At 45.4% G+C, this 25,613-nt stretch overlaps 1 protein-coding gene across 1 annotated transcript in view; it reads right to left on the minus strand.

Moving 5' to 3' along the window:
* Positions 1-24,332, minus strand: part of LOC147709682 (uncharacterized) — a 435,760-nt gene extending 411,428 nt beyond the window's left edge. Inside the window, exons 1-2 of the mRNA XM_086926069.1 lie at positions 24,234-24,332; positions 11,104-11,262 (exon numbers count right to left, since the gene is read on the minus strand). Of these exons, the coding sequence (XP_086782195.1) occupies positions 11,104-11,262; positions 24,234-24,324 (250 nt within the window). The 5' untranslated portion in view covers positions 24,325-24,332. The remainder of the gene's footprint in view (positions 1-11,103; positions 11,263-24,233) is intronic.
* Between the last annotated feature and the right edge of the window lie 1,281 nt (positions 24,333-25,613).

Genomic DNA, 25,613 nt, shown 5'->3' on the forward strand with positions numbered 1-25,613 from the left:
GAAGATGTGGTGGGGGCATGGGTCGGTTGGAGAACCGGAATGGATGGAGTTCATCATGCGTATGGTTTCTTCGGTGTTAATTGGGGTCCAGGCGCGGAGGGTGGTGGTAGGGGGCTTCCGTTTGAAGGAAGGGGGAGAGGACAGGTCGCTGAAGCTGTTATGTATGTATGCGATCTTGCAGTGGAAGAACGAGGCTAGTGAGTCGCATAAATCTTGAGAGGGAGTGATGTCGTTGTTGCCGGCGCTGGGGTTGTAGAGCTCATTGACGATGTTGAAGAGTTCTTTGCTGTTGTGGGCGTTGTTGTCTAGTCGGTTTTTAAATGCTGACTTCTTAGTGGTGCGGATCAGCTGGTGGTGTTTGTGGGTGGTGTTCTTGAAGGCGGTCATGTTGTCTGCGGTTGGGTTTTTTCTCCAGATTTTCTCGAGGGTGCGGCAGTTCTTTTTGGAGTACTTAAGGTCGTCATTGAACCAGGAGGCTCTTTTGCTTTCTGGTTTGATGGGACGTTTTTAAGGGGTGCTAGTTCGTCAGCGCAGTGGGTGATCCATTGTGCAAGGTTAAAGGCTGCTTGATTTGGGTCCGTAGATCTGGCGGGAGGGTTTTGGTTCAGTGATGTGGTGAGTTGGTCGAGGGTAATTTTGTTCCAGTTTCTGCGGGGAACCTGTTGCTGTGGTCCATCCAGTGGAGTCCTGTGGTGTGATTAAAGGAGATGTGTTTGCTGGAGGAGAAGATTGGGTCGAGCGTGTGTCCGGCGTAGTGGGTGGGGGTGTTTACCAGCTGTTTGAGTCCGAGATTGGCGAGGTTATCAAGCAGGGTGGTGGTGTTGTTGTCGTTGTTATTCTCCAGGTGAAAGTTGAGGTCTCCTAGAAGAATGTATTCCTTGGAAGGGAGGGCGTGTGGGCTGACAAGGTTGGCGATGTCTTCGCAAAATTGTGTACGAGGTCCAGGGGGTCTGTATATGAGGGTGCCTCTGAGTGTTGTCTTGGGGTCGGAGTGTATCTGGAAGTGGAGGTATTCGGTGTCTCTGAGGGTGTCATCGGAGCAGGTCGAGATGCGGATGGAGTTGTGGTGTCAAGTAGGTTCCATAGTTCTATGGCGTGTCTGTGAACTGAACAGGTGTTGAGCAGGATGCACTTCAGGTGGTTGTTGTTGGAGCTCTGTTTGGCGTTTGTGGTTGTAGTGTGGGTTCTGATGCAGCAGAACTTGCAGGATTGGCAGGTGAATGGTCCATGGGTATGGGCTGGGGCAGCTCGGTGGCAGTCGGGGAGTCTGCCGGTGTTGAGGGCAGTGAGGGTTGCGGAGTCGTATGTTCTGCGGGGGGATGGTCACTACGGGGGCCAGGGTTCTGGCGCTGGGCGCGGTCCAGGTGCGGACGGGCGTAGACGGGCTTACCTTTGGCACGCCTTTGGCGCGATGGGGCGCGCCTGCTGCGCGTGAACGCTGCACGTTTGCCACTCTGCCATAAGTGGAGAATGGAGGGGGCAGAGCGAGGGAGGAGCAGCGGGGTGGCGAGTGGGGAGTGGAGGAGCGGTGATGCAGGAGGGAACGGGGGATGGGCAGAGCGACGGCAGGGAGCGGGGTAGAGGGGCGCAGGGCACAACAACAAGAATGCTAAAACTGAAACCGAAACCGGAGAGGCACAGCGGCCAGCGGTGGCTGCAGCAATCAGGGGGCACAGCAGTAACAATATCGAGCAAAAACGAAACAGGCACAACAATTACGATACTAGGCAATGATTAAGAAATACACTATGATGCACAAGACCGAGCAAAAACGAAATAGGCACAACAATTACGATACTGGGCGAAAATTAAAAATAAATATACACAATGATGCACAAGACCAGATCGTTGGCGAGCTCAGGGGGCACAGCAGCTCAGGGGCACACCAGAGGCACAGCGGGCAGCGAAGGCGGCAACACTCGGGGGTCAGGCACGAGGCGGGTGGAGCGACCGGCTCTGACCAGGTCAGGTTGGGTCACAGCTCCCCGTCTCATTGGTGCAGGCCTAGGCAACTAGTGGAAGGGAGGAGCAGCTGGGAGGCGGGAGGCGGGAGCGGCGTGGCGAGTGGGGAGTGGAGGAGCGGTGATGCAGGATGGAACGGGGGTTGGGAAGAGCGGCGGCATGGAGCGGGGTGGAGGGGCGCAGGGCACAACAACAAGAATGCTAAAACAGAAACCAAAACCGGAGAGGCACAGCGGCCAGCGGTGGCAGCAGCAATCAGGTGGCACAGCAGTAACAATATCGAGCAAAAATGAAACAGGCACAACAATTACGATACTGGTCAATGATTAAAAAATACACTATGATGCACAAGACCGAGCAAAAATGAAACAGGCACAACAATTACGATACTGGGCGAAAATTAAAAATAAATATACACAATGAGGCACAAGATCAGATCGTTGGCGAGCTCAGGGGCACAGAAGCTCAGGGGCACACCAGAGGCACAGCGGGCAGCGAAGGCGGCAACACTCGGGCGTCAGGCACGAGGCGGGTGGAGCGACCGGCTCTGACCAGAGGGGTACACGACAGGGGTGTCCTATTTCGCCCCTAATGTTTGATATCTACATTGAACCTCTGGCTCAGGCTTTGAGACTCAATGAGAGGATCACCCCTTTTCGGGTTTCTGAGTTTAAGTGTAAGTTAGCCCCCTACGCAGATGACCTGCTGGTGTATACCAGTAATCCAGTAGAGGTGTTTCCCAGGGTAGAAAATATTTTGGAAGAGTTTGGTCTGCTCTCAGGATACTCGGTTAATCCATCTGTAATGACTGGATTCTCGGACCAAGAATTCCCCACTCACTCAATTCAACCAACCGGGCCAAAACGTAACACCATCCCTTCCCGGACCCTATTTACAACAGTCCATGAATACTTACCCGGGAATGGGGAATTCGCAATATACAAGCTTATACCATCAAAAATACTGCTAGATCTAAAGGATTACTAAGAATAGTCACTAATAACTACGGAATTCCATATCTCATCCTATAATCTCACCTTATAGCCCTGCGACAATCTGGCCCGGACTATTCTACCCTCCCTCTCATATTGGAGATCAGCTCACTATACCACACCAACCACAATTGGTGTTCTCACTAACGCCCTATCTTTAGCGATCTCACTACACACCATCCCCAATCGGTGTTCTCACTAATGCCCTATCTTGAGCAATCTCATTACACACCAATCCCAATTGGTGTTCTCATTAACGCCCTATCTTGAGCGATCTCACTGTCCTATTAATACCTTCTGCTCTCTCTCTCTCTCTCTCTCTCTCTCTCTCTATTGGGGAAGTTTATGAGTACCTAATATTTACTGGGAGTATCTTCTACCTTATATGAATTATTATCCCTCATGTGATAGATAGGATATCAGATCCTCTCACCCAAGAACTGCCAAATTGTTACACTTAAGAATTATTCCTTGACATAAAACTCACATAAATCTCCCGCATCAGTTACCTGTAGGAAGGGAATCACCCATCCTTCCATACGCTGGCACCTGGCTGTAAAGAAAGGTTAGCTTTATCATAGAAACAATACTCAAATATATATGTTCATTACAAACTGGGGTCCCTTTATTATACAATAACAGACAATGAAAACATTATAAAGTTACAATACTATCTAACAGTCTAAGCATAGCCTGAAAAGTAAAGGAAAGAGTTAGTATGTTTGTGTGCTACGATAGCAGGACAGACTTCACCTTATAATTACGGAGTCCGGTTCTAGCTGTCATCTGGGTCCCTCTCTGGTCTGTGCCTTGGCTCATCTCAGATTCTACTCTGCACACACGGATACACGTCTGCACCGCTATGCTCCTTCAATGCACTGGAACCCTTCTCTCGTCTTCTTCTCTGTTTCTCAGCTCTGCACCGATTACTTTGCACTGGCTTCCTCTCTCCCACGAACTGTCTTCACCTCCAGACTTTAATATAATGATATAGTTTCAACCGCTCTGGAAACCATCTATTCAACTAACGTCTTCACTCTGATTGTTCTAACTCCGACGTTTAACTATCTCCAACTGCTCTAACAGACTGACTCACGATGTAGCTTCAGTCTCTCCAAAAGATCATCGGCATTCAATCGCTCCAAACTCCAACTGTCGACTGCAACTGCTAACTGTCATCTGCCTGCCTCTCCTCTCTACACCTCGATAATATAAAGAGCTCCTCATTCATGGAAATTTCCAGACAGTATCCTGCCGCCCACCAGATTCCTGTACTAGGCTCCGGGCCTCCGATGCTCCCACAGTGGCCAACTGTTGTTTCGTCTAAAACCCGAGCTCTGCTTACATTCCTCCGATAAGGGCCAGCTCTGACCAGTTCCTCTCCAGTGAACAACAGCTCATAACTAAAACATCACTCTTGACCTACAAGCGCCTCGAGCAGCCGAGGCAGGAAAGAAAATGGAGTCTTTCTCGTTTGGGCCCTGTAGGCCCGAAAAAGATTAAAGAGACGCATAGCTCTATCTAAATACATAGGCAAGCCCTACCAATAGGTAATATAGTATTAGGAATAAAGGATCTACCCTCCAATATAGGCCTTCAGGCCCGAAAATGATAAAAGGACATATTATTATGCCAAAGTCAATAGGCTAACCCTAAGAAAGGGCAGAAAATAGGGATCTATCCACTATACTAAGATGGTAGTAGACTAAAGTCACCATCACTCAGAAATAGGACAAAATATCCGTTCACTACACCATCTAAAATGGAGGTTATGTGCTGGGGAATCGAAGACTATGTTGGGAGACACTGTGGGCAGTTTAGATATTTGGGGATTATTATAACCCATAATATAGAGGAGATTCCCATTATCAATTTGAAGAAAGTATCTAAAGAAATCGACCATCTTTTCTTGAAATGGAAGAATCTGCCCCTTACCATCTACGGGAAAGTAAATTTGGTCAAAATGGTCATCCTGCCAAAGTTGATATTTTTGTTTGGGGCTATACCAATTGATTTTCCTGGGAAGTTACTGGGAAACATTCAAAGTAAGATAGGCAGCTTTAAATGGGCCAATAAAAACTCTAGGCTGTATTGGAAGAAGTTAAAATGGAGGTTGATTAAAGGCGGCCTTGCCCTCCCTGATAATTCTCTATATTCTTTTGTCTTTTTGTTTAAAAATATCCGTTGCCTACTCTCTTGTCCCCCTAGTTCCAATTGGGGATTGATTCTGGATGCTATGGTTCATTTTGAGGGAGGCAGTACCGGGTTTTTGTATAAGTTTGGTGCTCCCAGATTTTTTAAAAAGGTACGACTAAAAGTAATGAGGTCAGCTCTCAGAGTGTGGCAAAACCTGAAAACAAAGTGGGGAATAAGATATTAATCCGATTTTGCCCCAATCTGGGACTCTCCAGGACTCCCCACCTGCCTAAATGACACCTTGGCTATCCCTATTAAGAGGGCAGGAATTGTCATCTGGTCCGATTTAATATCACAGGACGGAGTTCATCCATGGGAAGTGTTAAAAGCTAAAACAGGGGGCTCCCTCTCCCGCTTCAAATATTTGCAAATATGCTCTTGGTTCATTGCCGAGAGAGATCTTATTGGCGGAAACTGGGAGATCGAGAATAACCTCCAAAATGTTAACCCCCAAAAAAAGGAAGTAGGGACTTGGTATAGAGCGGTAATTGATGCAGTGGATATAGCTATTCCTCCTCCTTATAAGGTATGAAGTGTTTCACCTTTGGAAGACGTCTCTGTTGATTTGTTTTTTCCCTCTCTTTATAATTTATATAAGTATGTTAAATTAGCTTCTTTAAAGAAAAACTATTTCTTTGTGGTAAATAGATTGTATTATACCCCCCAAAAAATTGCTAGATTTGTTTCAACATTAGCTCCTCAATGTCCTAGGTGCAGTTTAGTAGAAGCTGATGATACACATATGTTTTTTGATTGTATATTTTTAAGAAACTTTTGGGGAAATGTGGGGAGGGCATTGGAGTGGGTTTTTAAAGTTAGAATTAATCTTAATTTGACATTAGTTATATTTGATATTGAGAATAATCCTATATACCAATTATCTAATAAGTTGACTGGTTTATTCCTGTGTTTCCTATTAGTATCCCGTAGAGAGATCTGCAGGCTGTGGAAAGATCCTGAGCCACCGCAATATGAGACCTGGTTAAGAGCAGTATTCTGCATGGCGAGATTGGACCAAGGGGAGGGGAACATCTGGGGGCCATTAATCACTTGGGCCGCTGAAATGAGGCTAGTCTAAGTGTACATGGTCCAATGATTACACCAAGCCTCGCACAAATGAAGGTGGCCTGGTCGGCCTAAAAGCGAATGCAAGAGCATGGACCCAGGGCGCCCAGTTTGGAAGGTGGACTTTCCTATGCGAATTTGCAGATGCTTAAGGTGAAATGAGGACTAAAAAAAAATAAAAATATTTGTCATAAACAATAAACTCTGGCACCTTCCCTAACCACAGACAATCATTCAGAAAAATGCCAGAGATAGAGGAAGTGACGTCATCCATTCACTGACCACTGGTGAAAAACCAGAGTTGTTCTCGTGTCCCTCCCTTTAGACATGGAATGAAATCCTACATGCTGAATGGGTCTTTCAAAGCCCGGGATCCCTACTGTTCTTGCTTGTATCTTTCTGACTTCTTAGGGGTCGCAAGAGAAAGTGCAGTGCCATGGGTATGAAGGGCTAGCGAGGGTAGCAACTCCTACTCCAGAATAGCCCTCACTGGTCCAACAACCAACACATTCAGGTAAATAAAAAACAAAGTTCTGGCATGGTCACAATAAGCACAGCTCCCTCTTCCTTTAGAGGTACAAATGAGACAAAAAAGTTGTCAGTCTGTCCTAAACCTCAGTGTTAGAAATGGGGGTCTCTAGTTGGCAGAGGTAGGTACCACTGTCGAAATAGGGACCCTTGATTCTCGTCAGGGTAAGGAGGAAACCATCTGGGATAACCCCTGCTCCCTCTCTAGGTAACTTGGCACGAGAAGACAAGGCTAATCAGAAGGCAATGGGTAAAGTATTTGTACCAACACTCACAGTAACACAGTGAAAACACCACAAACTGACTCCACAACAGTTTAGAAAAATAAAGTTATTTAATCTAAACTACACAAGAGCAAAACGACAAAAATCCACATACACAGTTCAAGAATATGGTTTCAAAAGAGTTCTTAAGGTGGTAATAAAAGCTCTTTAGGTTGCAACAAAATAATCCACAGTTTCAGACACAGTACCTTTAGTTGCAACAAAGTTCCAAAAGCAGAAGCTGGTGCAGGGGAAAACAAGCGATGCGTTGCTCCTGAGACCCTGGGGTGTAGTGTAGTTCCCAGTTTCCCACTAGGCCCTGCGCATTGGAATAACATAAACAGTAGTATCGACGTGGAACTGGCTATATTCCAGGCCTCCACTGACTATGCTAAACTTAATTGGGTTGTGTTACCAACTAGCTCAGAGGTCACTGGAAACTTTCTTCTCTGCATAGGAAGTGATCAGCTTCCTTGGCACAGACAAGAAGGGATTCAGTTTTCCAACAACCGTGCAACATGACAACTTTGCTCCTCAGATCAAGAGTCGATCTCTAGGGTCGTGTGAAACAATAGACATAGATTTCACTCAGTCAGTCTGGTGCAGTTTACTTTCACAATATGTAGAGAATAGAGAGACGGGCGTGTATCAATAAAGGTTAACATTTATTGAACAGTCTTTCTTCTCGTACAAGAGAAATGTATTGCCACAATTGCAATAACTGTTATTATAAAAAGTACGTACAGTAAGATAAGAATTGCGAAATAGAACTGTAAAAGCATTGATATGGTTTCTTAGCCATACAATGGTTTAAAAGTAATAAAACATATATACAGTCATATATACATTAGGCTAACATACTCAACTGGTGCTTCTAACTAAGCCTACCCCAGTGTGCCTGACCTAGGCCTAACACGTGAGAAGGGGGAGTAAGTAAGTAGCTTAAGTTAAGTTGGTTTTGCCAAGGTTTGTTTCAAGAATTCTCTTCTAAGGGTTTAGTCAACACCATACCTCTGAATAGAATGATGGAGGATTGGTATCTCCTTCAGGGGTCTCTCTCGATATCCCAGTCACCTGCGAGGGTAAACCGGAAGCGCCGGGACTGGATTTCTCTGCACGAGAAAGGCAGCGGCTTCTCTCAGCGCGTCGGGAGGAAGGAGGGGTGACAGCGTCCGCGGGCAGCTGGGCTGGATGTCTTCGCAGAGGACGGCTGCACGGCTCCTCAAGCGTACTGAACCACAGTTCGCGCTGTAGCGGCGATAATGGTAATCAGTAGCTTCACCACCACAGGATAGCAGGCTGCAGCGACAGAGTGCTAGTTTTTACCAACACTGGTCATGCAGGCAGCTGGCATCAGCAACAGTAGCTCTCGCTCAACAGCAGCTAGCTTCGCATTGCTTAAGGCAACGTTGGTAATATTTATACCTGACAGGTGCCGGGTTTGACGCAAGTTTGCTGGACATAAGACGTCAATAAAAGATGTCACTAGGAAGTGGCAGCTATCAGTTGCTCATTAGAGTTCTATTACTAATCAAAACATAGCAAGCGGGGATTTCCAGGTTTGCTAAGTTTTTATCTTGTTGAAGGACTCGGAGTGTTATCTAGGAATATCAGATAGTGACTGCTGCTCTGTCATTGCACTAATTGGTCGCAAAGGAAGTAGCAGAGAGTCATGCTGGAATGTGGCTCTGTGGCTCTGCTCGTGTGAGGCCAGAGATGACTTTTCAGAAAATCGCACTTGAACGGTTATGCCAATATAGGGAATAAAGGGCTTTATAGCCGAATAGGGGCATAAGGTCACAGTATCGATCAGGAACCTAGATTAGCACATGACAGGGGAGGCGTTTGCGACAGCCCCGCTGCAGCAGCAGGCGTGTTGCGACGAATCCGGTCTGTATGGGGAGAAAGGCTACTTGTATGGATTCCGGTGCACAGGTTCCGTAGGAAGTTTGTTCTCGCAAAGGCACGATGCGACGATCTTTGGAGGTGCGACGATCTCCGGGGCGACGATGCGTGGACCAGCAATGATCTCTCTTGCAGCTCCTCAATGCGTTGGCTTCGGCGATGACTCTCGCAGCGACGTGATGCGGTCCTCAAGCAGGCGGTGCGGCGATCTCACCCAGCGACGACAGGCTCTGCAACGACTCTCACAGTGATGTTAGACTTCCCGCACCGATCGGGTGCGTCCCGCACATAAAGGATGCGACGGCTCTGACAGCGGCAACAGGCGCTGCAACGATCTCGACCTTCGTAGCAGCGGGAAACTTCTCGCACTGTCGGGGATGCGCTCCGGAGCGAGCGATGCAATAAGTTTTCTTTAGCAAAGTCTCTCAAACTTAGTTTCCAGCTTCCCAACACAGGTACAACTTCCAGAGGCACCACACATGGGCCAAGCACTCCAGGAAGGACAGAACTCTCTCAGTAGAGCTCAGGGGAATCTGGGGGTGAAGTCCTTTTGTGCATGGGACTTCGGAACAGGGAGCCAGCTCTTCTCAGGCACTTGGAGATTCCTTCAAGCAAGGGGACACAGCACAGCAAAGTCCTTCCCCTCTCCCTGGCAGGAAAGCAACAGCAGGGCAATCCAGCAGAGCAACAGCTGGACAATCTTCCTTTTTCAGTTTCAGCTTTCTCCTTGGCAGAGGTTCCTTCTTGATTCCAGGATTAACTAATTTTCTGTTCTCAGGGGTCCTGTACTTATACCCCTAAAAGTCTTTGTTCTCTTTGTGCAAGTGGGCCCTGAGCCCGGTCTGAACCAGTTTTGGGTGTTTTTTGAGCACTTTGTTTTCCTGGCTTCTCCTTTCCTTTAAGAGTGAGGGTCAGGGTCGTCAGCCGCCCAGCAGGAGGTGGAGCCAGCATTGTGGATGGCAGGCACAGCCCTATTCAGTCCCAGGTGCTATCTTCTCCCATCACTCAAGTTGCAAATGCAGTCATTCAGCCTAGGGCTGACTCAGCCAGCCTCCTGGGGAATCCCCAGCCCCTGTCACTCTCAAACCAGACAGTCAATACACAAACAGGCCAAGGCACCCAGAAGGGTCAGACAAGAGAACAGCAACTTTCTAAAAGTGCTGTTCTCAAACACAGGATTTAAAAACAACCTTTCCAAAAAAGATGTTAGGCAGGTTCAGAGAACACAATTCTAAAGAGCCCAGTTGTCATTTGTTTGTTGTTATTAGTTGACCCAACCCCCATTCTCAAGGCCATTAGTTATGGTTCCTTTTTTGGTATGATGTAAGAAATGATGCAATGGTTGGGGGTAATATCTAAACAGGTAGAGAGGAGTCTCAATGTGGTTGTTTAGTTCTTAACAGCTAGTTAGTGCCTTCCGTGACAAAGTTGTGCCATCTTTCCAGTAATACAATGCTTTCTAAAACTTCAAGAAATGTTGCTGTTGGCTACATACTCACACTACCCACAGAATGTAACTGTTGTGTTGGGATGGGCTGTAGTGTTTATTCCATCTAATAACACATTACCAGATAGAGAGGACTCGTCACCCTGTTACTTTGTCAACATGTTTCTACACAATGTGAATCTCTTGAGTCAAGTGCATTCATTAGGATTCTCACCCAATTCAAACCAACTCAACGACCCTGATTACAGCATATTCCAATCCCAGATCTGCATCCCAAATATGCTCTTGTGCAGTATCGAAAGCCCCCCAAGTGTTGGGCTCAATGTATTAAATCTCCAGCAGGGCTGAAGTAAAAGGACAATATAGTCCTAATTGCTGTTGTAAGAACAGTAGGGCATATTATCAAGGAACAGCGTTAAAAATATTGCTGCTTCAGCGGCAGAAAACTGCAGCTAAAGCAGCGATAATGGGCTTGATAATATGCTCTATAGAATTCCCATAGAGGTCCATGTTCTGGTGTGAACATGGGCTTCTATGGGAATTCTCTACGGCATATTATCAGGCCCATTATCACCGCTTTAGCTGCAGTTTTCTGCCGCTAAAGCGGTGATAATTATAACGCTGTGCTTGATAATATGCCCCAGTGTATTTTATCTTTTTCCAACAGACCGCTACCACAAGACTGGGTTCAAGCCCTGGGACCCCACATCCCTAAGAAAAAAGCAGGGGATTGTAGGTGCCTTACCTTGCAAAGGCTTCTTGCAACGGAAGCCGCAGCCGTATTTACAACACTTCTCTTTGCCGGGACACTGCTGGTCCGACCGGCATGGTTTCTCAGCTTTATTCACTTCTCTACAGTCTGTGTAACTAGGAGGCAGAGGGCAAGAGCCACTCTTTACTGTAGCTGAAAAGACAAGGAGGTGGTGTTAGATCAAATGAGTGTGACACTAAAATACAATTGACTCCTAAGAGAGGGCATGTAGTGAATGTAACTTCGGGCTTGGCCAACTTCTTTTTCCGGGGTTCATTCACAGCACTTTCTTATGCATCTAAGACACACTTACATGCATAGAAATTTACATTTGCATTAATTAATTCAAACTGCAACTGCGTCTCTAAATGTGATGTTAGAGGGACAACTAACAACAAGAGGGTGAAGAGAACATAGGGCCATATTACCAAGGTGAAGTATTGCCGCTTTTTTGGCGAATTGTGCCGAGAAAGCAGCGATACTTCTAACGACCTATTAACAAGGACATGCTAACGCCTGCCTGAAGCCCACTTTGCATGTCAGCGAGAAACATCACTAATGACATGCAAAGTGGGCGTTCCCACGTCCAACCACATGTAAAATGTGGTTGGAGGTGGTAACACCCTATTACCAAGGCAGGCGTTGGGAGAAGGAGACCTGCGATAAACTCGTTTCATCAGGATTCAAGCAAGCCGGGCCGAAGACGGCTGAAATGCCAGAAACCGGTCCCTGGTAGCTTGTCTCCTTTCTGGTGAAGAATTGGCTTGGTAGTTTAGTCTGCCCTGTTCCCATGATGCACTGGGCCAGGGACAGACTGATTTTCATATAGCCAGGTTCTGAGCTGGGATGGTGCAGTGAGATAAATAACGGTGATGGATCAAGCCCTGATCTTTGGACTGGGTAAGAGTGGTCTGCTTAATTCAGACACTCTGTTCATCACCACCCCCTTTTCTGAATCGATGTCAGCGAGAAACATCACTAATGACATGCAAAGTGGGCGTTCCCACGTCCAACCACATGTAAAATGTGGTTGGAGGTGGTAACACCCTATTACCAAGGCAGGCGTTGGGAGAAGGAGACCTGCGATAAACTCGTTTATCGCAGGTCTCCCAACGCCTGCTCTGATCAGGTGTTAGGCATTGATAACATAGGGGTGTGGATCATAAAGATTAATCCACCCCCACCCCCATATTATCAAGGCACACATTAGCTTATGACAACAACGCTTGTTTTCACGCGCTAATGTTCCCTATCGCCGGCTGTCGCCGGATTTAATATCGCCAACAAGTTGCGCGTTGATAATGATGCGCTAACATGGCGATAAAATCCGGCGATAGGGAAATGTGCAACGTGCTTTTTTAACGAACATCTTTGTAATATGGCCCGTAGACTCGAGCATCAAAAGTGGCAAGTAACTGAACGACATTCCTTCTCCCTTCGACAGGAATGATGCAGCAACAGTGCACCACATTATGAAGCAGTATTGATTACATTTTACGGCAAGAAAAGACAAATTCAGTCGAATAATGCATCAAGGGGCATATTAACAAGGGATTTATCTCCGCTTTTTTGGCTTTAAAAGCCAAAAAAGCGGAGATAAAATTATCTCCCTATCAACAACAGGGTGCTAACATGCAAAATCGCATGTTAGCACCCTTTTCTCTACGCCTCCCTTTGCCTCTCTAATGATGCATTTCTTCATTTTGAGCAAAAAACATTTTTCTTCAAATCTACAAATTAAGCAGCAAATTGTGAATTGTGTGGCAAGTAATGCAACCCCATAGTTATGCAGAAAACTTCCCACCAGCAGAATCAAGTATATCAAGCAGCCCTGCTTAGAATCTTGGCGCACGCACTCAACTGTACATTGTGTGAATCTGGACAAATCGATTAATGCCCTCCTGTCTAAAAATGAAAATGTGTGCACAATGTTTGCATGAAATATAAATGCAATTATAAATATGTGAATGGTAATGTCACCTGAAAATCAATTAAGTCTATTTCCAACTTCTGTCCAGGCTGGTTCGAGGAGTGAAACTGTCAATACATAAGCACATAACTCACTGCACCCGATCCAGATGTGCAAACATATGATGTTTGGAAAGTATCTAAAGCAGAAAGCGGCTTGAAGCAGCCAGGTCAATTGGAAGCGCTCGGAGGTCGAACTCCAATCCTAGCACTGAGTCGCTCCCACAGAGGAGAGTGTTTTATGTTGTTGTTTCGGCCCGTGTACCGTGCAGGCCCTCGTGTGTTCAGGGAGCTCCCTGCTTGTCGGTCATTCTGCATTCAAGGTGTCCCGGGTATTGCCAGAACAAGGTGACATTCTTGCTCGAGTGAACCGCAGGACAAAGGACAGAGCGTGACGCGTCCTGAGGTCTTCATTGTTGGCACCTGCTGGCGCCAGTACTTTCAACCCGCCCTTCATGTGGAAAACAGACCTTGCTGTGGGACGGTACATCAACTGATCTGACGTCAGAGGGCTGCGTTTCAACCCTGCCGGATGCAGAGGTAATTAGGGTAAGGCAGAAATGTTTCAGCACAGAACACAGTGGCAGCGAGGGTAGAAGTTGTAATCGTAGCACTGGGTATTTATGCAGCGCCCAACTCCAGAGACGCAAATCTGTAAGTGACCTCCTTTCATTAGGTCGAGCATTCGAGGCCTCTTGCATATACTTTAGTATAACACAACACATACGCACAGAAATGGTCAGACGTGCACAAAGTACGCAAGAATGGAATGTATAAAATAATAAAGGAGAGTATACTGGAATGAGCAGACATTGGAGATATCTATGGAAGCGTATGTAAGATAATTAATAAAATAAGGAAATTGTACATATGAATGCTAAGGGATTAGGGGCCATATGTATGAAGCGTTTTTCTTGTCGCAAACGCTGCGAATCGGAAATTCGCAGTGTTTGCGACAAGAAAAACGTGAAATGCGATGTATGAAATTATCGCATCGCAAATGTTAAGGAATCGCAAATGTTGTGATTCCTTAACATTGCACAAGCATTTAGGAAATCGCAAAAGGCGATTTCCTAAATGATATGTATGAAATATTTAAAAATTGCGATTTTGGAATAAGATTTCGCAAATTACCACCAACTTGTAGTTGTTGGTAAATTGCGAATTCTTTTAAAAAAGCATTTTTTTAAAAAACAAAAGGTGCCATGTGACGCTCATACATGCCCTTTGGGCATGTATGTGCGCCATATGCGCACACATGTCATTTTCAGGGGTGCAGCAGGGTGTTCTTGAGACACCCCTGCACCCTGGAAAATTAGCAAAATTTGCGATTAGCAAATTGCTAATCGCAATTTTGCCTTTCATTTCTATGGGCCAAGAGGCCCTTAGAAATGAATGGGATGTATTCATTATTTGCGAATTCGCAACTTGCGAATTCGCAAATAAGGAATTATTGGAAATCGCTAAAAAACAGCGATTATTTACATACATACCGTTTTGCAATTTCCAAATAGCGATTCCTTAAAATTCGCTATTTGGAATTCGCAAAACGATAATATGATACATATGGCCCTTAACCTGGTATTTTAGCAATCAATATGAATTTATATATTTATTTATTTATTTATATAATTATATATGTATTTATTCATGTATTTCACACATGTATTTATGTATTCAAGTCAAGTCAAATGTACCTTTAGTACGGCCAACATGGCCCAGAAAGTGCAACATTTACAGCAAATCATTTTTTTAAAAAAACATTTAAAAGAAGAACTGTATATAAAAAACCTGTAGCACATATATAGATTAAAAATGGATAAAAACATGTTGATTAAATAGATAAAATCAGAGTTTTGTCTTTCTCCCCTAATTTTTCCATAGCAGCAAGAGATTTGGTTTCAAAGTGCATGGTGCATTATTCAGAATTTATTTACTTTTTCCTCCCCCTTATTGGTCTTTTCCTTTCCACCCAGAACCAAAATAGATCAGGCTATAACATAGTCTGAGAATAGGAGACGAGGATGCTTCATTCAATTAGGTTATATACTGCATCCCAGTAAAATGGAGGAATTCAATAGCTAATTCTTATCTGCTGGGACATTTAGAGTTTTAAGAAAGACCCTTCTTGTGCACCACATTGAGAACAGAAACCCCGCCAGAGAGTAAACAATTGGGGTACTAAGATCACATTTCAGTATCCTGAATGTTTCAACACAAGACCCCCTGCCTAAGTTTCTGCAGATCTGAGCTAACCATCTCCTTCTCGTTTTGCTATACCCCGGACATCCAAAAAAGACATGGAGCTCAGATTCCTCAGAATGGTCGCAAGCGGGGTATCTGTCCTCATTTTGCGGTTTCCATTTGGAGGTCATACAACACAAAGGCAAAACTCCAAATCTAAACTGCAGATAGAGTTTTCTGGCTGCCGGGGGTTTGATTAGGTCGAAAACTCTTTCAAAGACGGGGCTGTCCTTAATTTCCAGGGAAGTTAGGGTTGATTTGCATATTTTGGAATTAGAGTGTAGCAGGGCCATTCTATAATTCTTATAATTTATTTTTAGTTGTTTTTTTGAAAATTGGGGACAAGCTACCTCTGGGCCAGACCAACATTCCCCCAAACCCATGCTAACTAGTAGATGTTTGATATGGGAAAACCAGGGAAGCCTGATAGCACCCCTAATTTCTAGAACTTCGGACAGTTCCTCTCTGTAGATGGAGAGTTCCGGGGTCGACCATAGACAACGCCAGTATAAGAGGGGTATAAGGCATAGGACTGCTTCTAGTTCCATCAGACCCAGATCTAGACGGAGGGGGACTAGAGGGGTACTACGCGGCAATTTAAAGAGATCCCTGATGTATTGGTTCTCTATCTGCAGTAAGGACTTGGGCCTGCAGTGTTGCGCATAACTTTGACGGAGAAGATATCTTTTGAATGAAGTCAGCATAGAACGCACAGTTACTAGTGAGAGAAAAGACGTGTGAAAGACACACAAAGCCCTGATGAAGTCGTGGGGTTACACCCAGATACGACGAAACGCATTGGCATAAGGGAGTGGAAGACTATAAAGAGTGAACGTAATAAAAGAACTGGACAAGCCCAAGAACTTATTAATTAATTTTGCTTCTTATATTATTGCACTATTGTTGACTTAATACTTGGTTTGTGCTTCAGAAATTGTACATTTGTTTGTTCAATCTGTGATTGATTAATTAGGGGAGATTGGGTGTACACTCTCCTCTTCTGGATGCACAGCTGGATTGGGGCAATTTTCTGTTTATAGCGTGATTCACACAAGTTAGTGTTAACTTTATATGAGCGCCCTTGGTCTCTTTTGGACACCCATCTTTTGCTATTTATAAGTGCGAACAAACCCAAGCAAATTACACCTATCACACTGCGAACCTCTGTGTCAATATGTCAGAGATACAAATGCTTTCATACTCTATGATAAACCTGTTTCTGAGCAATTCTCCCAGTTTTTCACAGTGAATAATAAAACATGAGAAAATACACCACCAGGCAAAATATGAGTTTTGTTACCTCATCTGTTCACTTTTGTGCTCCTGAACTTGTGGCGTCTTGAATGTGGTGAGGGTGTAATTCATAGGGTAGAATTCTATGGTAGGTCTTCCATCAGTTGTAAGTGGGCTTGGAACTTCAGAGTACCCTGAGGTGAGCTGAAGACAATACTTACTCCTGGTGGGTTCAAGGGTACAACTGAGAATTTCACTATTTATACCTAAGAAGATGTAATTTCAACTTAATGATCAGTAATAAATCCTGCCTACTTGAGCCTCCAGCATCCAGTCATTCATTCATTACTGAGCTTCCGTGTCTAACCATCAGTTTCAGAACCTTCATCCGATGCCACAATCTATCTTCAAAACAAATATACCGCGATCATCTGCACCCAGTGTCTGCTGAATAATCTGTCTTCACTCAAACTAAATTCAAGACATCCTGTCATCCAAGGAGCAACCACAAATGCACATGTCCCCTGTTGGTTGTTAGCAGAATACTGGAACACAATATTATCTCACAGAACTATGAAGTCCAAACTGTTGTTTACAAAATATCACCCCATTGGAGTTAACAATGTACACCAAATAGACTAACATGTTTATAAAGGGCGCCTCTATTGCCCAACAGAGTCTAGCACTCTGTTGGTGAGCAACAGACAAAAACATGCATAGCGCATGTCGCAGGACTTGTGACATGCATCTCTGGCGGTAAACAACCTTTACAACGCGGTTGTTACACCGTGTTATGTTTACATCGCTGCCACTACAACACAAGTCATTACAACGACTTGCGCTAGATGGCGCTATACACTAAGGAATAGTATGATCTACTATTCCAACACCTTTCCTTCTGTTAAGTAGGCTGGAGTTGGAATAGTAAATAATACAATTCCTAAGTCAGCGCCCTCCAGAGCACGTCGTAACAACTTGCATTGTAATAACTGTGATGTAACGTACTGCGGTCTAACGACTGCGTTGTAACCTCACATATTTGTCTCTGGCACAAGAAGACATATTGGGTGTTAGACCCCGTTCGGGAGCCACAGGGTGGAGATGGTCTGCAAGGCCCCAACCATATGCCACTGGGGCCAGCCCTTCTGTGCCTCTGCAAACTGGGCATACACACGCCTTTCCACACCCGACTCACACTGTCGGTGTGGAGGGGACGTACTCAAAACTTAACAATCAAAAATTCAGTGGCCAGTCTAGTGCTTGTCCTTCTGGAGCTCAGAAAGTACTTGTGATCTCACATAAACCCTACATTCTACACAGAGTCGGATTGGGATCACAATTTGGCCCGGGCACTGACGAAAAAGCGACCCACATTCAAGGGGCGTGGTCTACAATTAAGGGGTGTGGCCCACATTCAAGGGGCGTGCCCTTTCATGAAACACCATTTGGTTACACACGTCAATGTCCTTGAATATTAGATGTAAATCCATTAAGAATTTAGACAAGTATGGTAGTGCACTGTCCAGTGACCAGCTGAAAGAGAGCATCAAAGAGCAGAAATTGGATTATAAATTCTAATCTGTTCCGAACAGGGGCCCAAAAATATGTTTGGCCCAGGGCCCCCAAAATCCTTAAGTTGTTTGGCACAGACAAGGAATGAAAGTGAGAGGATACTGTTCTTGCACAGGACACAGGGCCAAGGTGACAATTGCGCCATGCTGAGCAACTAAAAAACAGCAAGGCCCCTTTCTGTCACAAAATTATTCGAGCCCTCCAGTGAAGGAGCACCTAATAAGCAGGAAGCCTCTGCTATTACTAACCTACTCAGCCCTCCCCAGACCTTCAGCTCAGGAGCACATGAACAGCAGTGAGGCCCCTGCAATTAGTAAATTAATCAGCCCTCCCCAGCCCTCCAGGCCTCAGGGCAATGTTCTGGCAGGGGAGCACAAAACACAGCTGCTGGGTCTTCCATGGTATTTTGAAGGAAACAAGTGGTCCTTAGCATATACGAATAAAAGAGAACAAAGATATTATATAGACCACAGTGGGCTGCTATATAGTATATAAATCCCTTGTCCAGCCGGACAGGGAATATTTATTCATTTGATAAGTTTGTTCAATATAGAATTAAAACAAGTAACCAAAACAATAAGGGTTACAGTAGGGCACAGTCCTGTACCGTACGCGAGGAGAAAATGAAGAGGACAGTATGTAAAAGAAATATCAGGCAAACAAAGTGAGCTTGCAGGCCACTGACATAAATTCAAATTAACAGTGTGTCCTGGAGTGAATCAGCCATACATTAATACATTGGATTCACAAGTATGGGACACTCTAAAAGGAGTCGACGTTTCGATCCCAAGCTCGGTTATTGGGGGATCATCTTCAGGACTTTCACAATCATAACTTTTGCCTGAATAAAACCTTTTAACATACAACCGCCTGTTTGGAAAAGTAAAAGGAAGAAAACAAGACAAGAATGCAGTCAATAGTTAAAAAAGCAATGTACAGCACTAACTGTTCATTTACAGTAATCGGAATCGCGGTGAAGGGTGCAGCCACAGAGGCGTGCGCATTCCATGCAATTTATGTGAAAAAACTTTTGGTGACCGTTTTTCAGTATCTAAGGGTGTTTCTTATGTTCTGTGACCTGCATGTGAATGGTAAGATGAGGTCGTGATAGTGGCGTGGTGGCCGTGGTAGGAAATGGCACAGAGTGAGTTGTAAAAGTTCGGTACTCGATGGGAGTGTGGTTACCGTCAGAGAAGTGCCTCAAGGGACCGGTATATATTTTATAATAGAACGTACCAGATGTTTGTCTGTGACTGAGGTTTGGTCTTATTGGATGTCCTCAGTAATTGGGGTAGCGCCCATCATCCTGTTGAGAACGGAGGAACTTGTTTTTATTCATAATATTGCGGTGTTAGCCGTTTGACAGAGGATGATATATAATAATCCATTTACCATGTTGTGATTTTCCACAATTATGAGGGCTTCTAAATTGTGCAGCGGGGTGAGGCTCAAGTCTGGTATACCACAGTGCCGTATGTAGACATAGTTTTACTGTGGGAACAAAGATATAAAAATTAAGAGGGGTGTCTTTCCGAGTTAGATTCTTGGAAGGGCAATGATTCAGTTCGGGCATTACCTTTGAGTTAGCGCTTGGAAATAGATTTGTTGTCCTATGGAGGCACGCTTTCGTAAGGTTTTGCGCTAAGAATCTTTATATGAATTGGCTATGAAGAGACAGGCAGGTGATTAATAAACAATTTTAGGTTAAGGGTGGCATATAATGCTCTCTCATACGTGGACAAGAGGGAGGTTTAAGATAACCTGTATTGATGTGCAGCGGGTGGTTTTTGGCATGCAATCTCTGAAAACAAGTCTCTGTTTTCTGGTTGGGCGTCTCAGTCTCAGTCACTGTCGGTTCGAGGGGATAAGGGGTTGAGCACTAAAGGAGAAAAGGGTGAGGCTGGATTTACTTAATGTTACAATTTACGTGGTTTTTGGCTGCGATAATTTCTTCTGTATCCAGTGCGGCGCTATCAATGGCGCAGGTAATCCTCATTCGGGCCAGAAAATTAAAGGTCTGCTGAAGTTTAAGAAAACGAAAGAGATTTAGCGTGGGTCTGTTTCGCGGGTATGGTAACCGTTCCTGGGGCCTGGGGGAGCAGAGGCTTACCTGGAGGTTAGCAAGGCTGTTGATAAGCCGGTGGCGCGTTGTGATATGCAGGATCGCTTCCGTGTTGGGAAGCAGGAGGCTGCTTATTGGACAGTTAGGAAGTCACGTGTTTGTGGGATTTCAAAATCACGTGTCTAAGGACTAACGATGTCCTCAGTGGCTTCCTGGTGCTAAATGGCCGCCATGTTGGAGTGGTTAATTTCTAACACAATATTGGAATGGTTTGGCATGAATAATATATGCTTGTTCGTGGGTGAAAATGCTTGCAGAGGACAGTGCTCGAGGCTGGGCAGTCTCATTAGTCCGGTGATGGTGTTAAACCAGTGCTTTGGAATGATAAGCGTGTGCAGCAAGATGGGGGTGTCAATAAGTTGCGGGGGTAATAATGAATTAAGTGTTAGATACAACCTACAGTGACATTTTGAATTCTTAAGAAACAATTAGCAATTAAAAATGAAAACAGCTTGCAAAACATAGAAGGGATACAACAGGATCACATTAAGATCTTCCAAGGTGTTTCAAATTATGTTTAGGTCCCAGTTCGTATTCCACCACTTCGCATGGGGAGAGGAGTCAATTCAATGTTTATCCTGCCTTAGGACTACAGAAGGGTAGTCCAATCCTCATTCCTGTTTAAACCGGTGTGAATAGTGTCAAATTGGATAATACTCTTTAGTTCCTCGCGGTTGAGAAGTTGGGCCAGATTGCCACCTCTCTGTGGTAGTTTGACTGTCTTTAGGATTATCCATTTAATGTCATCCGCGGAGTGTCTCAGTTCAGCAAAATGGTCGACAAGGGGTGCATTCTGCACAAGTTAGAAGCCCTCATAATTGTGGAAAATCACAACATGGTAAATGGATTATTATATTCCATCCCCTGTCAAGCGGCTAACACCTCAATATTATGAATAAAAACAAGTTCCTCCGTTCTCAACAGGATGACGGGCGCTACCCCAATTACTGAGGACATCCAATAAGACCAAACCTCATTCACAGACAAACGTCTGGTACGTTCTATTATAAAATATATACCGGTCCCTTGAGGCACTTCTCTGACGGTAACCACACTCCCATCGAGTACCGAACTTTTACAACTCACTCTGTGCAATTTCCTACCACGGCCACCACGCCACTATCAGGACCTCATCTTACCATTCACATGCAGGTCACAGAACATAAGAAACACCCTTAGATACTGAAAAACGGTTACCAAAAGGTTTTTCACATAAATTGCATGGAATGCGCATGCCTCTGTGGCTGCACCCTTCACCGCGATTCCGATTACTGTAAATGAACAGTTAGTGCTGTACATTGCTTTTTTAACTATTGACTGCATTCTTGTCTTGTTTTCTTCCTTTTACTTTTCGAAACAGGCGGTTGTATGTTAAAAGGTTTTATTCAGGCAAAAGTTATGATTGTGAAAGTCCTGAAGATGATCCCCCAATAACCGAGCTTGGGATCGAAACGTCGACTCCTTTTAGAGTGTCCCATACTTGTGAATCCAATGTATTAATGTATGGCTGATTCACTCCAGGACACACTGTTAATTTGAATTTATGTCAGTGGCCTGCAAGCTCACTTTGTTTGTCTGATATTTCTTTTACATACTGTCCTCTTCTTTTTCTCCTCACTTACGGTACAGGACTGTGCCCTACTGTAACCCTTATTGTTTTGGTTACTTGTTTTAATTCTATATTGAACAAACTTACCAAATGAATAAATATTCCCTGTCCGGCTGGACAAGGGATTTATATACTATATAGCAGCCCACTGTGGTCTATATAATATCTTTGTTCTCTTTTATTCGTATATGCTAAGGACCACTTGTTTCCTTCAAAATACTTGACACCCATGGTCCTGAGCCATTTATTGGGTTCCCCTTGTTTTTTCCCAAAGGGTCTTCCATGGTAGCCAGGGGGAGGCTGAGGTGAAGATGGTGCAAGTTGCAAAGATCACCTGGCCCCCACAGCAAGACCCATTCTTCCTCGCCCACTATGCCCTGAATGTGAAGGGCTGTGGGCGAGGTGTTAAAACTAACACTGTTTATGTGCTGCGTGGGTCCCACAGGGGCCCGAGGTGAAATCGGCTCAAAGGCCTGAGCAACACCTGGCCCCCAGGGAGGCCGATTTTTTCAAACAATCACCCCCTCCCCAGCCACCCTCAGCCTGATTGCTTTGCAGGGCAGGGGGTGAAGGAGAGGCCACCGCGTAGAATCGCTGCTGCACAGTGAAGTTGCATTCCTTTCTCTGTCTCTGTCTCCGTGCCCTCTGTGGGACGTTTTTTTTCTCCCCTTTCCTAGTCCACAGAGATAACGGAGACAGAGACAGAGAAATTAATGCAGCTTCACTGTGCAGCTGGGAAAGGGGTGAAAAAAACCAGCCCACAGAGGGCACGGAGACACCGGCCCTTCTGCCAATGCCCGAATGCCCGCATTGCCAATCCGCACCTGATTCTACACAGTCTGATAGACGAGTGTTGGGTAACACCTCAGATCATGATTCCCTGTGCGGGTCCTACACCCACCGACCATAGATTCCTATAAGTAGTGGACATTATCTCAGGAAAAGGTACTGGTTGGGTCTCACCAATGCTGAGACCCTGGTCTCACCACAAAATACAGAAGGAACTGCAGAGCTTCCTGCTATGCTGGAATTATTGAAGATTCTTTGTGTCACTAAACCATAAAAAGGTGCCACGCGGCAACCATCACCCCACACCCATCCAACGCTGGGTCCGGGAGGTAGTGCCAGGCTTGACGTCCTACAATTGGAACATTGGCTTCCCCTTGGGTCCAACCTCAGTGCCTCCAGGCTGTGGACTTACAGTGCCCAGCCTAGAAGATTTCAAAAGTTATTATTGACACCCAGATTATCTGCCTAAAATGTTGCCTGTGGCTGCCAACAGTCCAGGGGCAGATCTCGTAAACTTTGCACCGGTGCAAAAATGCAGACAATGTTCTCTGACACCACTTCAGGAGGAACAGAGATTGGACAAACGCCAGAACCCTTCATTTGAAGCAGCAGTTGCACTCTACATATATCCATCATTCTTTCATTCAAACAAGGTTTGGTTCCGTCCATGGTAACAGACTTGGCTCACCATCTGACCAAGCATAGAATGCATTTGTAAAGCATATGTTACCCCCTGGGTGCTGAAATAAGAGATGCTTTTTTGTTATCCAACTCGATGGTACTCATTTGATCGACCTGAGCAAGATGAAAGAGTAAGTGGCCCTGCCAGGATTCCAACCTTTCGCTAGGAATTCAAACGCAGGTCCCTGGAGTGGGTGCATCAGTGCAGTGAGCTGCCAGACACCGGTAGGCAACACTCAAGACACAACTCGCCATACACAATGTCCACAAACCTCTCCAGCCACGGTCACTGAGCACCTCACACTGGTCGGGGCACCCAGATTACGTAGGTGCAGTCAGACCACACCAATCATGGTGAATAGGATATAAATACGTTTCACAATAAAAAAATCAACATTTTGCGCCAGTGTAACATCCCATAAAAGAAAATGTGAAAAAAATAGCTTCTAGATCATTTTGTGCCAGGATGATAATGTATTTTTTAATAATAATACAAATACAAAAACACAAGTATACTGATTTTACTCCGTTTGTGATAAGCTGCAGTCCAAAACTGGTTATACTTATTTTGTTCAAGCTAAATTTTATCTTTCGCATTTTAAATACGTCTAAAGGTACATTTATTCCGGACCTTTCTATGTAAAACAGCAAAAACAGTAGTTTTTCATTCACTGAATAGAGGCGAAAGAGATTTACGCCACATTCTTGTCAGAAATGCAAATAACCCCCCACCCCCTCTCTCTCTCTCTCTCTCTTTCGCTCTTTCTCTCTCTCTCCCTCTCTCTCCCTCTCTTTCTTTCCCTCTCTCTCTCTCTCCCTCTCTTTCTTTCTCTCTCTCTCTCTCTGTCTCTCTCTCTCTCTCTGTCTCTCTCTCTCTCTCTCTCTCTTTCTCTCCCTAACACCCACCTGCTGCGAGGCCAGGTCCCAGCACAAGGGCCCCCGCCGAGCAGAGGATGAGAAGGGCCAGGGGGGCCAGGGGGGCAGATGAGGCCTTCATGCTGCAGTCCGGCGGCTCTGGGTCCGCGTCCCTGGGCGGCCTCGCATTTATAGCGCAGCTCAGGTGGAGGGGCGGAGCCTTGGAGTGACAGTGATTGACAGGCCAGACCTGAACCCACGCCAGGCCTCTTTCACAGCTGTGGCTTTCACAATCCCAAACTTTCGGAACTGGGGACCCTCAGGCGCTGAGGAGCCTTCGTGTAAAGTGGTGAATCATTCAATCTCTCGATTACTTCTGTCCGTCTGTCTCTGTACAATTCAGCTCGACTGTACACGCGCGTCTGCAGGAAGATATTGTCAGCAGATTTCTTCTGCCAGAAAAAGCACGAGGTACTTCCCCCTCACATCTTTGAACATGCTCTGTGATAATGCCACCGATGTCACGATAGTAACATAAATCACCGCAATGTTTGTGAGACATGACCTGTCTCTTTGACATGCACACGAGGACATGGCCCGTCTCATTGACATGCACACGAGGACATGACCCGTCTCTTTGACATGCGCACGAGGACATGACCCGTCTCTTTGACATGCACACGAGGACATGACCCGTCTCTTTGACATGCACACAAGGACATGACCCGTCTCTTTGACATGCACACAAGGACATGCACACAAGGACATGACCCGTCTCTTTGACATGCACACGAGGACATGACCCGTCTCTTTGACATGCGCACGAGGACATGACCCGTCTCTTTGACATGCACACGAGGACATGACCCGTCTCTTTGACATGCACACAAGGACATGACCCGTCTCTTTGACATGCACACGAGGACATGACCCGTCTCTTTGACATGCACACAAGGACATGACCCGTCTCTTTGACATGCACACAAGGACATGACCCGTCTCTTTGACATGCACACAAGGACATGACCCGTCTCTTTGACATGCACACGAGGACATGACCCGTCTCTTTGACATGCACACAAGGACATGACCCGTCTCTTTGACATGCACGCGAGGACATGACCCGTCTCTTTGACATGCACGCGAGGACATGACCCGTCTCTTTGACATGCACGCGAGGACATGACCCGTCTCTTTGACATGCACGCGAGGACATGACCCGTCTCTTTGACATGCACACGAGGACATGACCCGTCTCTTTGACATGCACACGAAGACATGACCCGTCTCTTTGACATGCACACAAGGACATGACCCGTCTCTTTGACATGCACACGAGGACATGGCCCGTCTCTTTGACATGCACACGAGGACATGACCTGTCTCTTTGACATGCACACGAGGACATGACCGTATCTTTGACATGCACAC

The sequence above is a fragment of the Lissotriton vulgaris genome, chromosome 6 (assembly GCF_964263255.1).
Source record: "Lissotriton vulgaris chromosome 6, aLisVul1.2, whole genome shotgun sequence".
In the NCBI taxonomy this organism is placed as follows: domain Eukaryota; kingdom Metazoa; phylum Chordata; class Amphibia; order Caudata; family Salamandridae; genus Lissotriton; species Lissotriton vulgaris.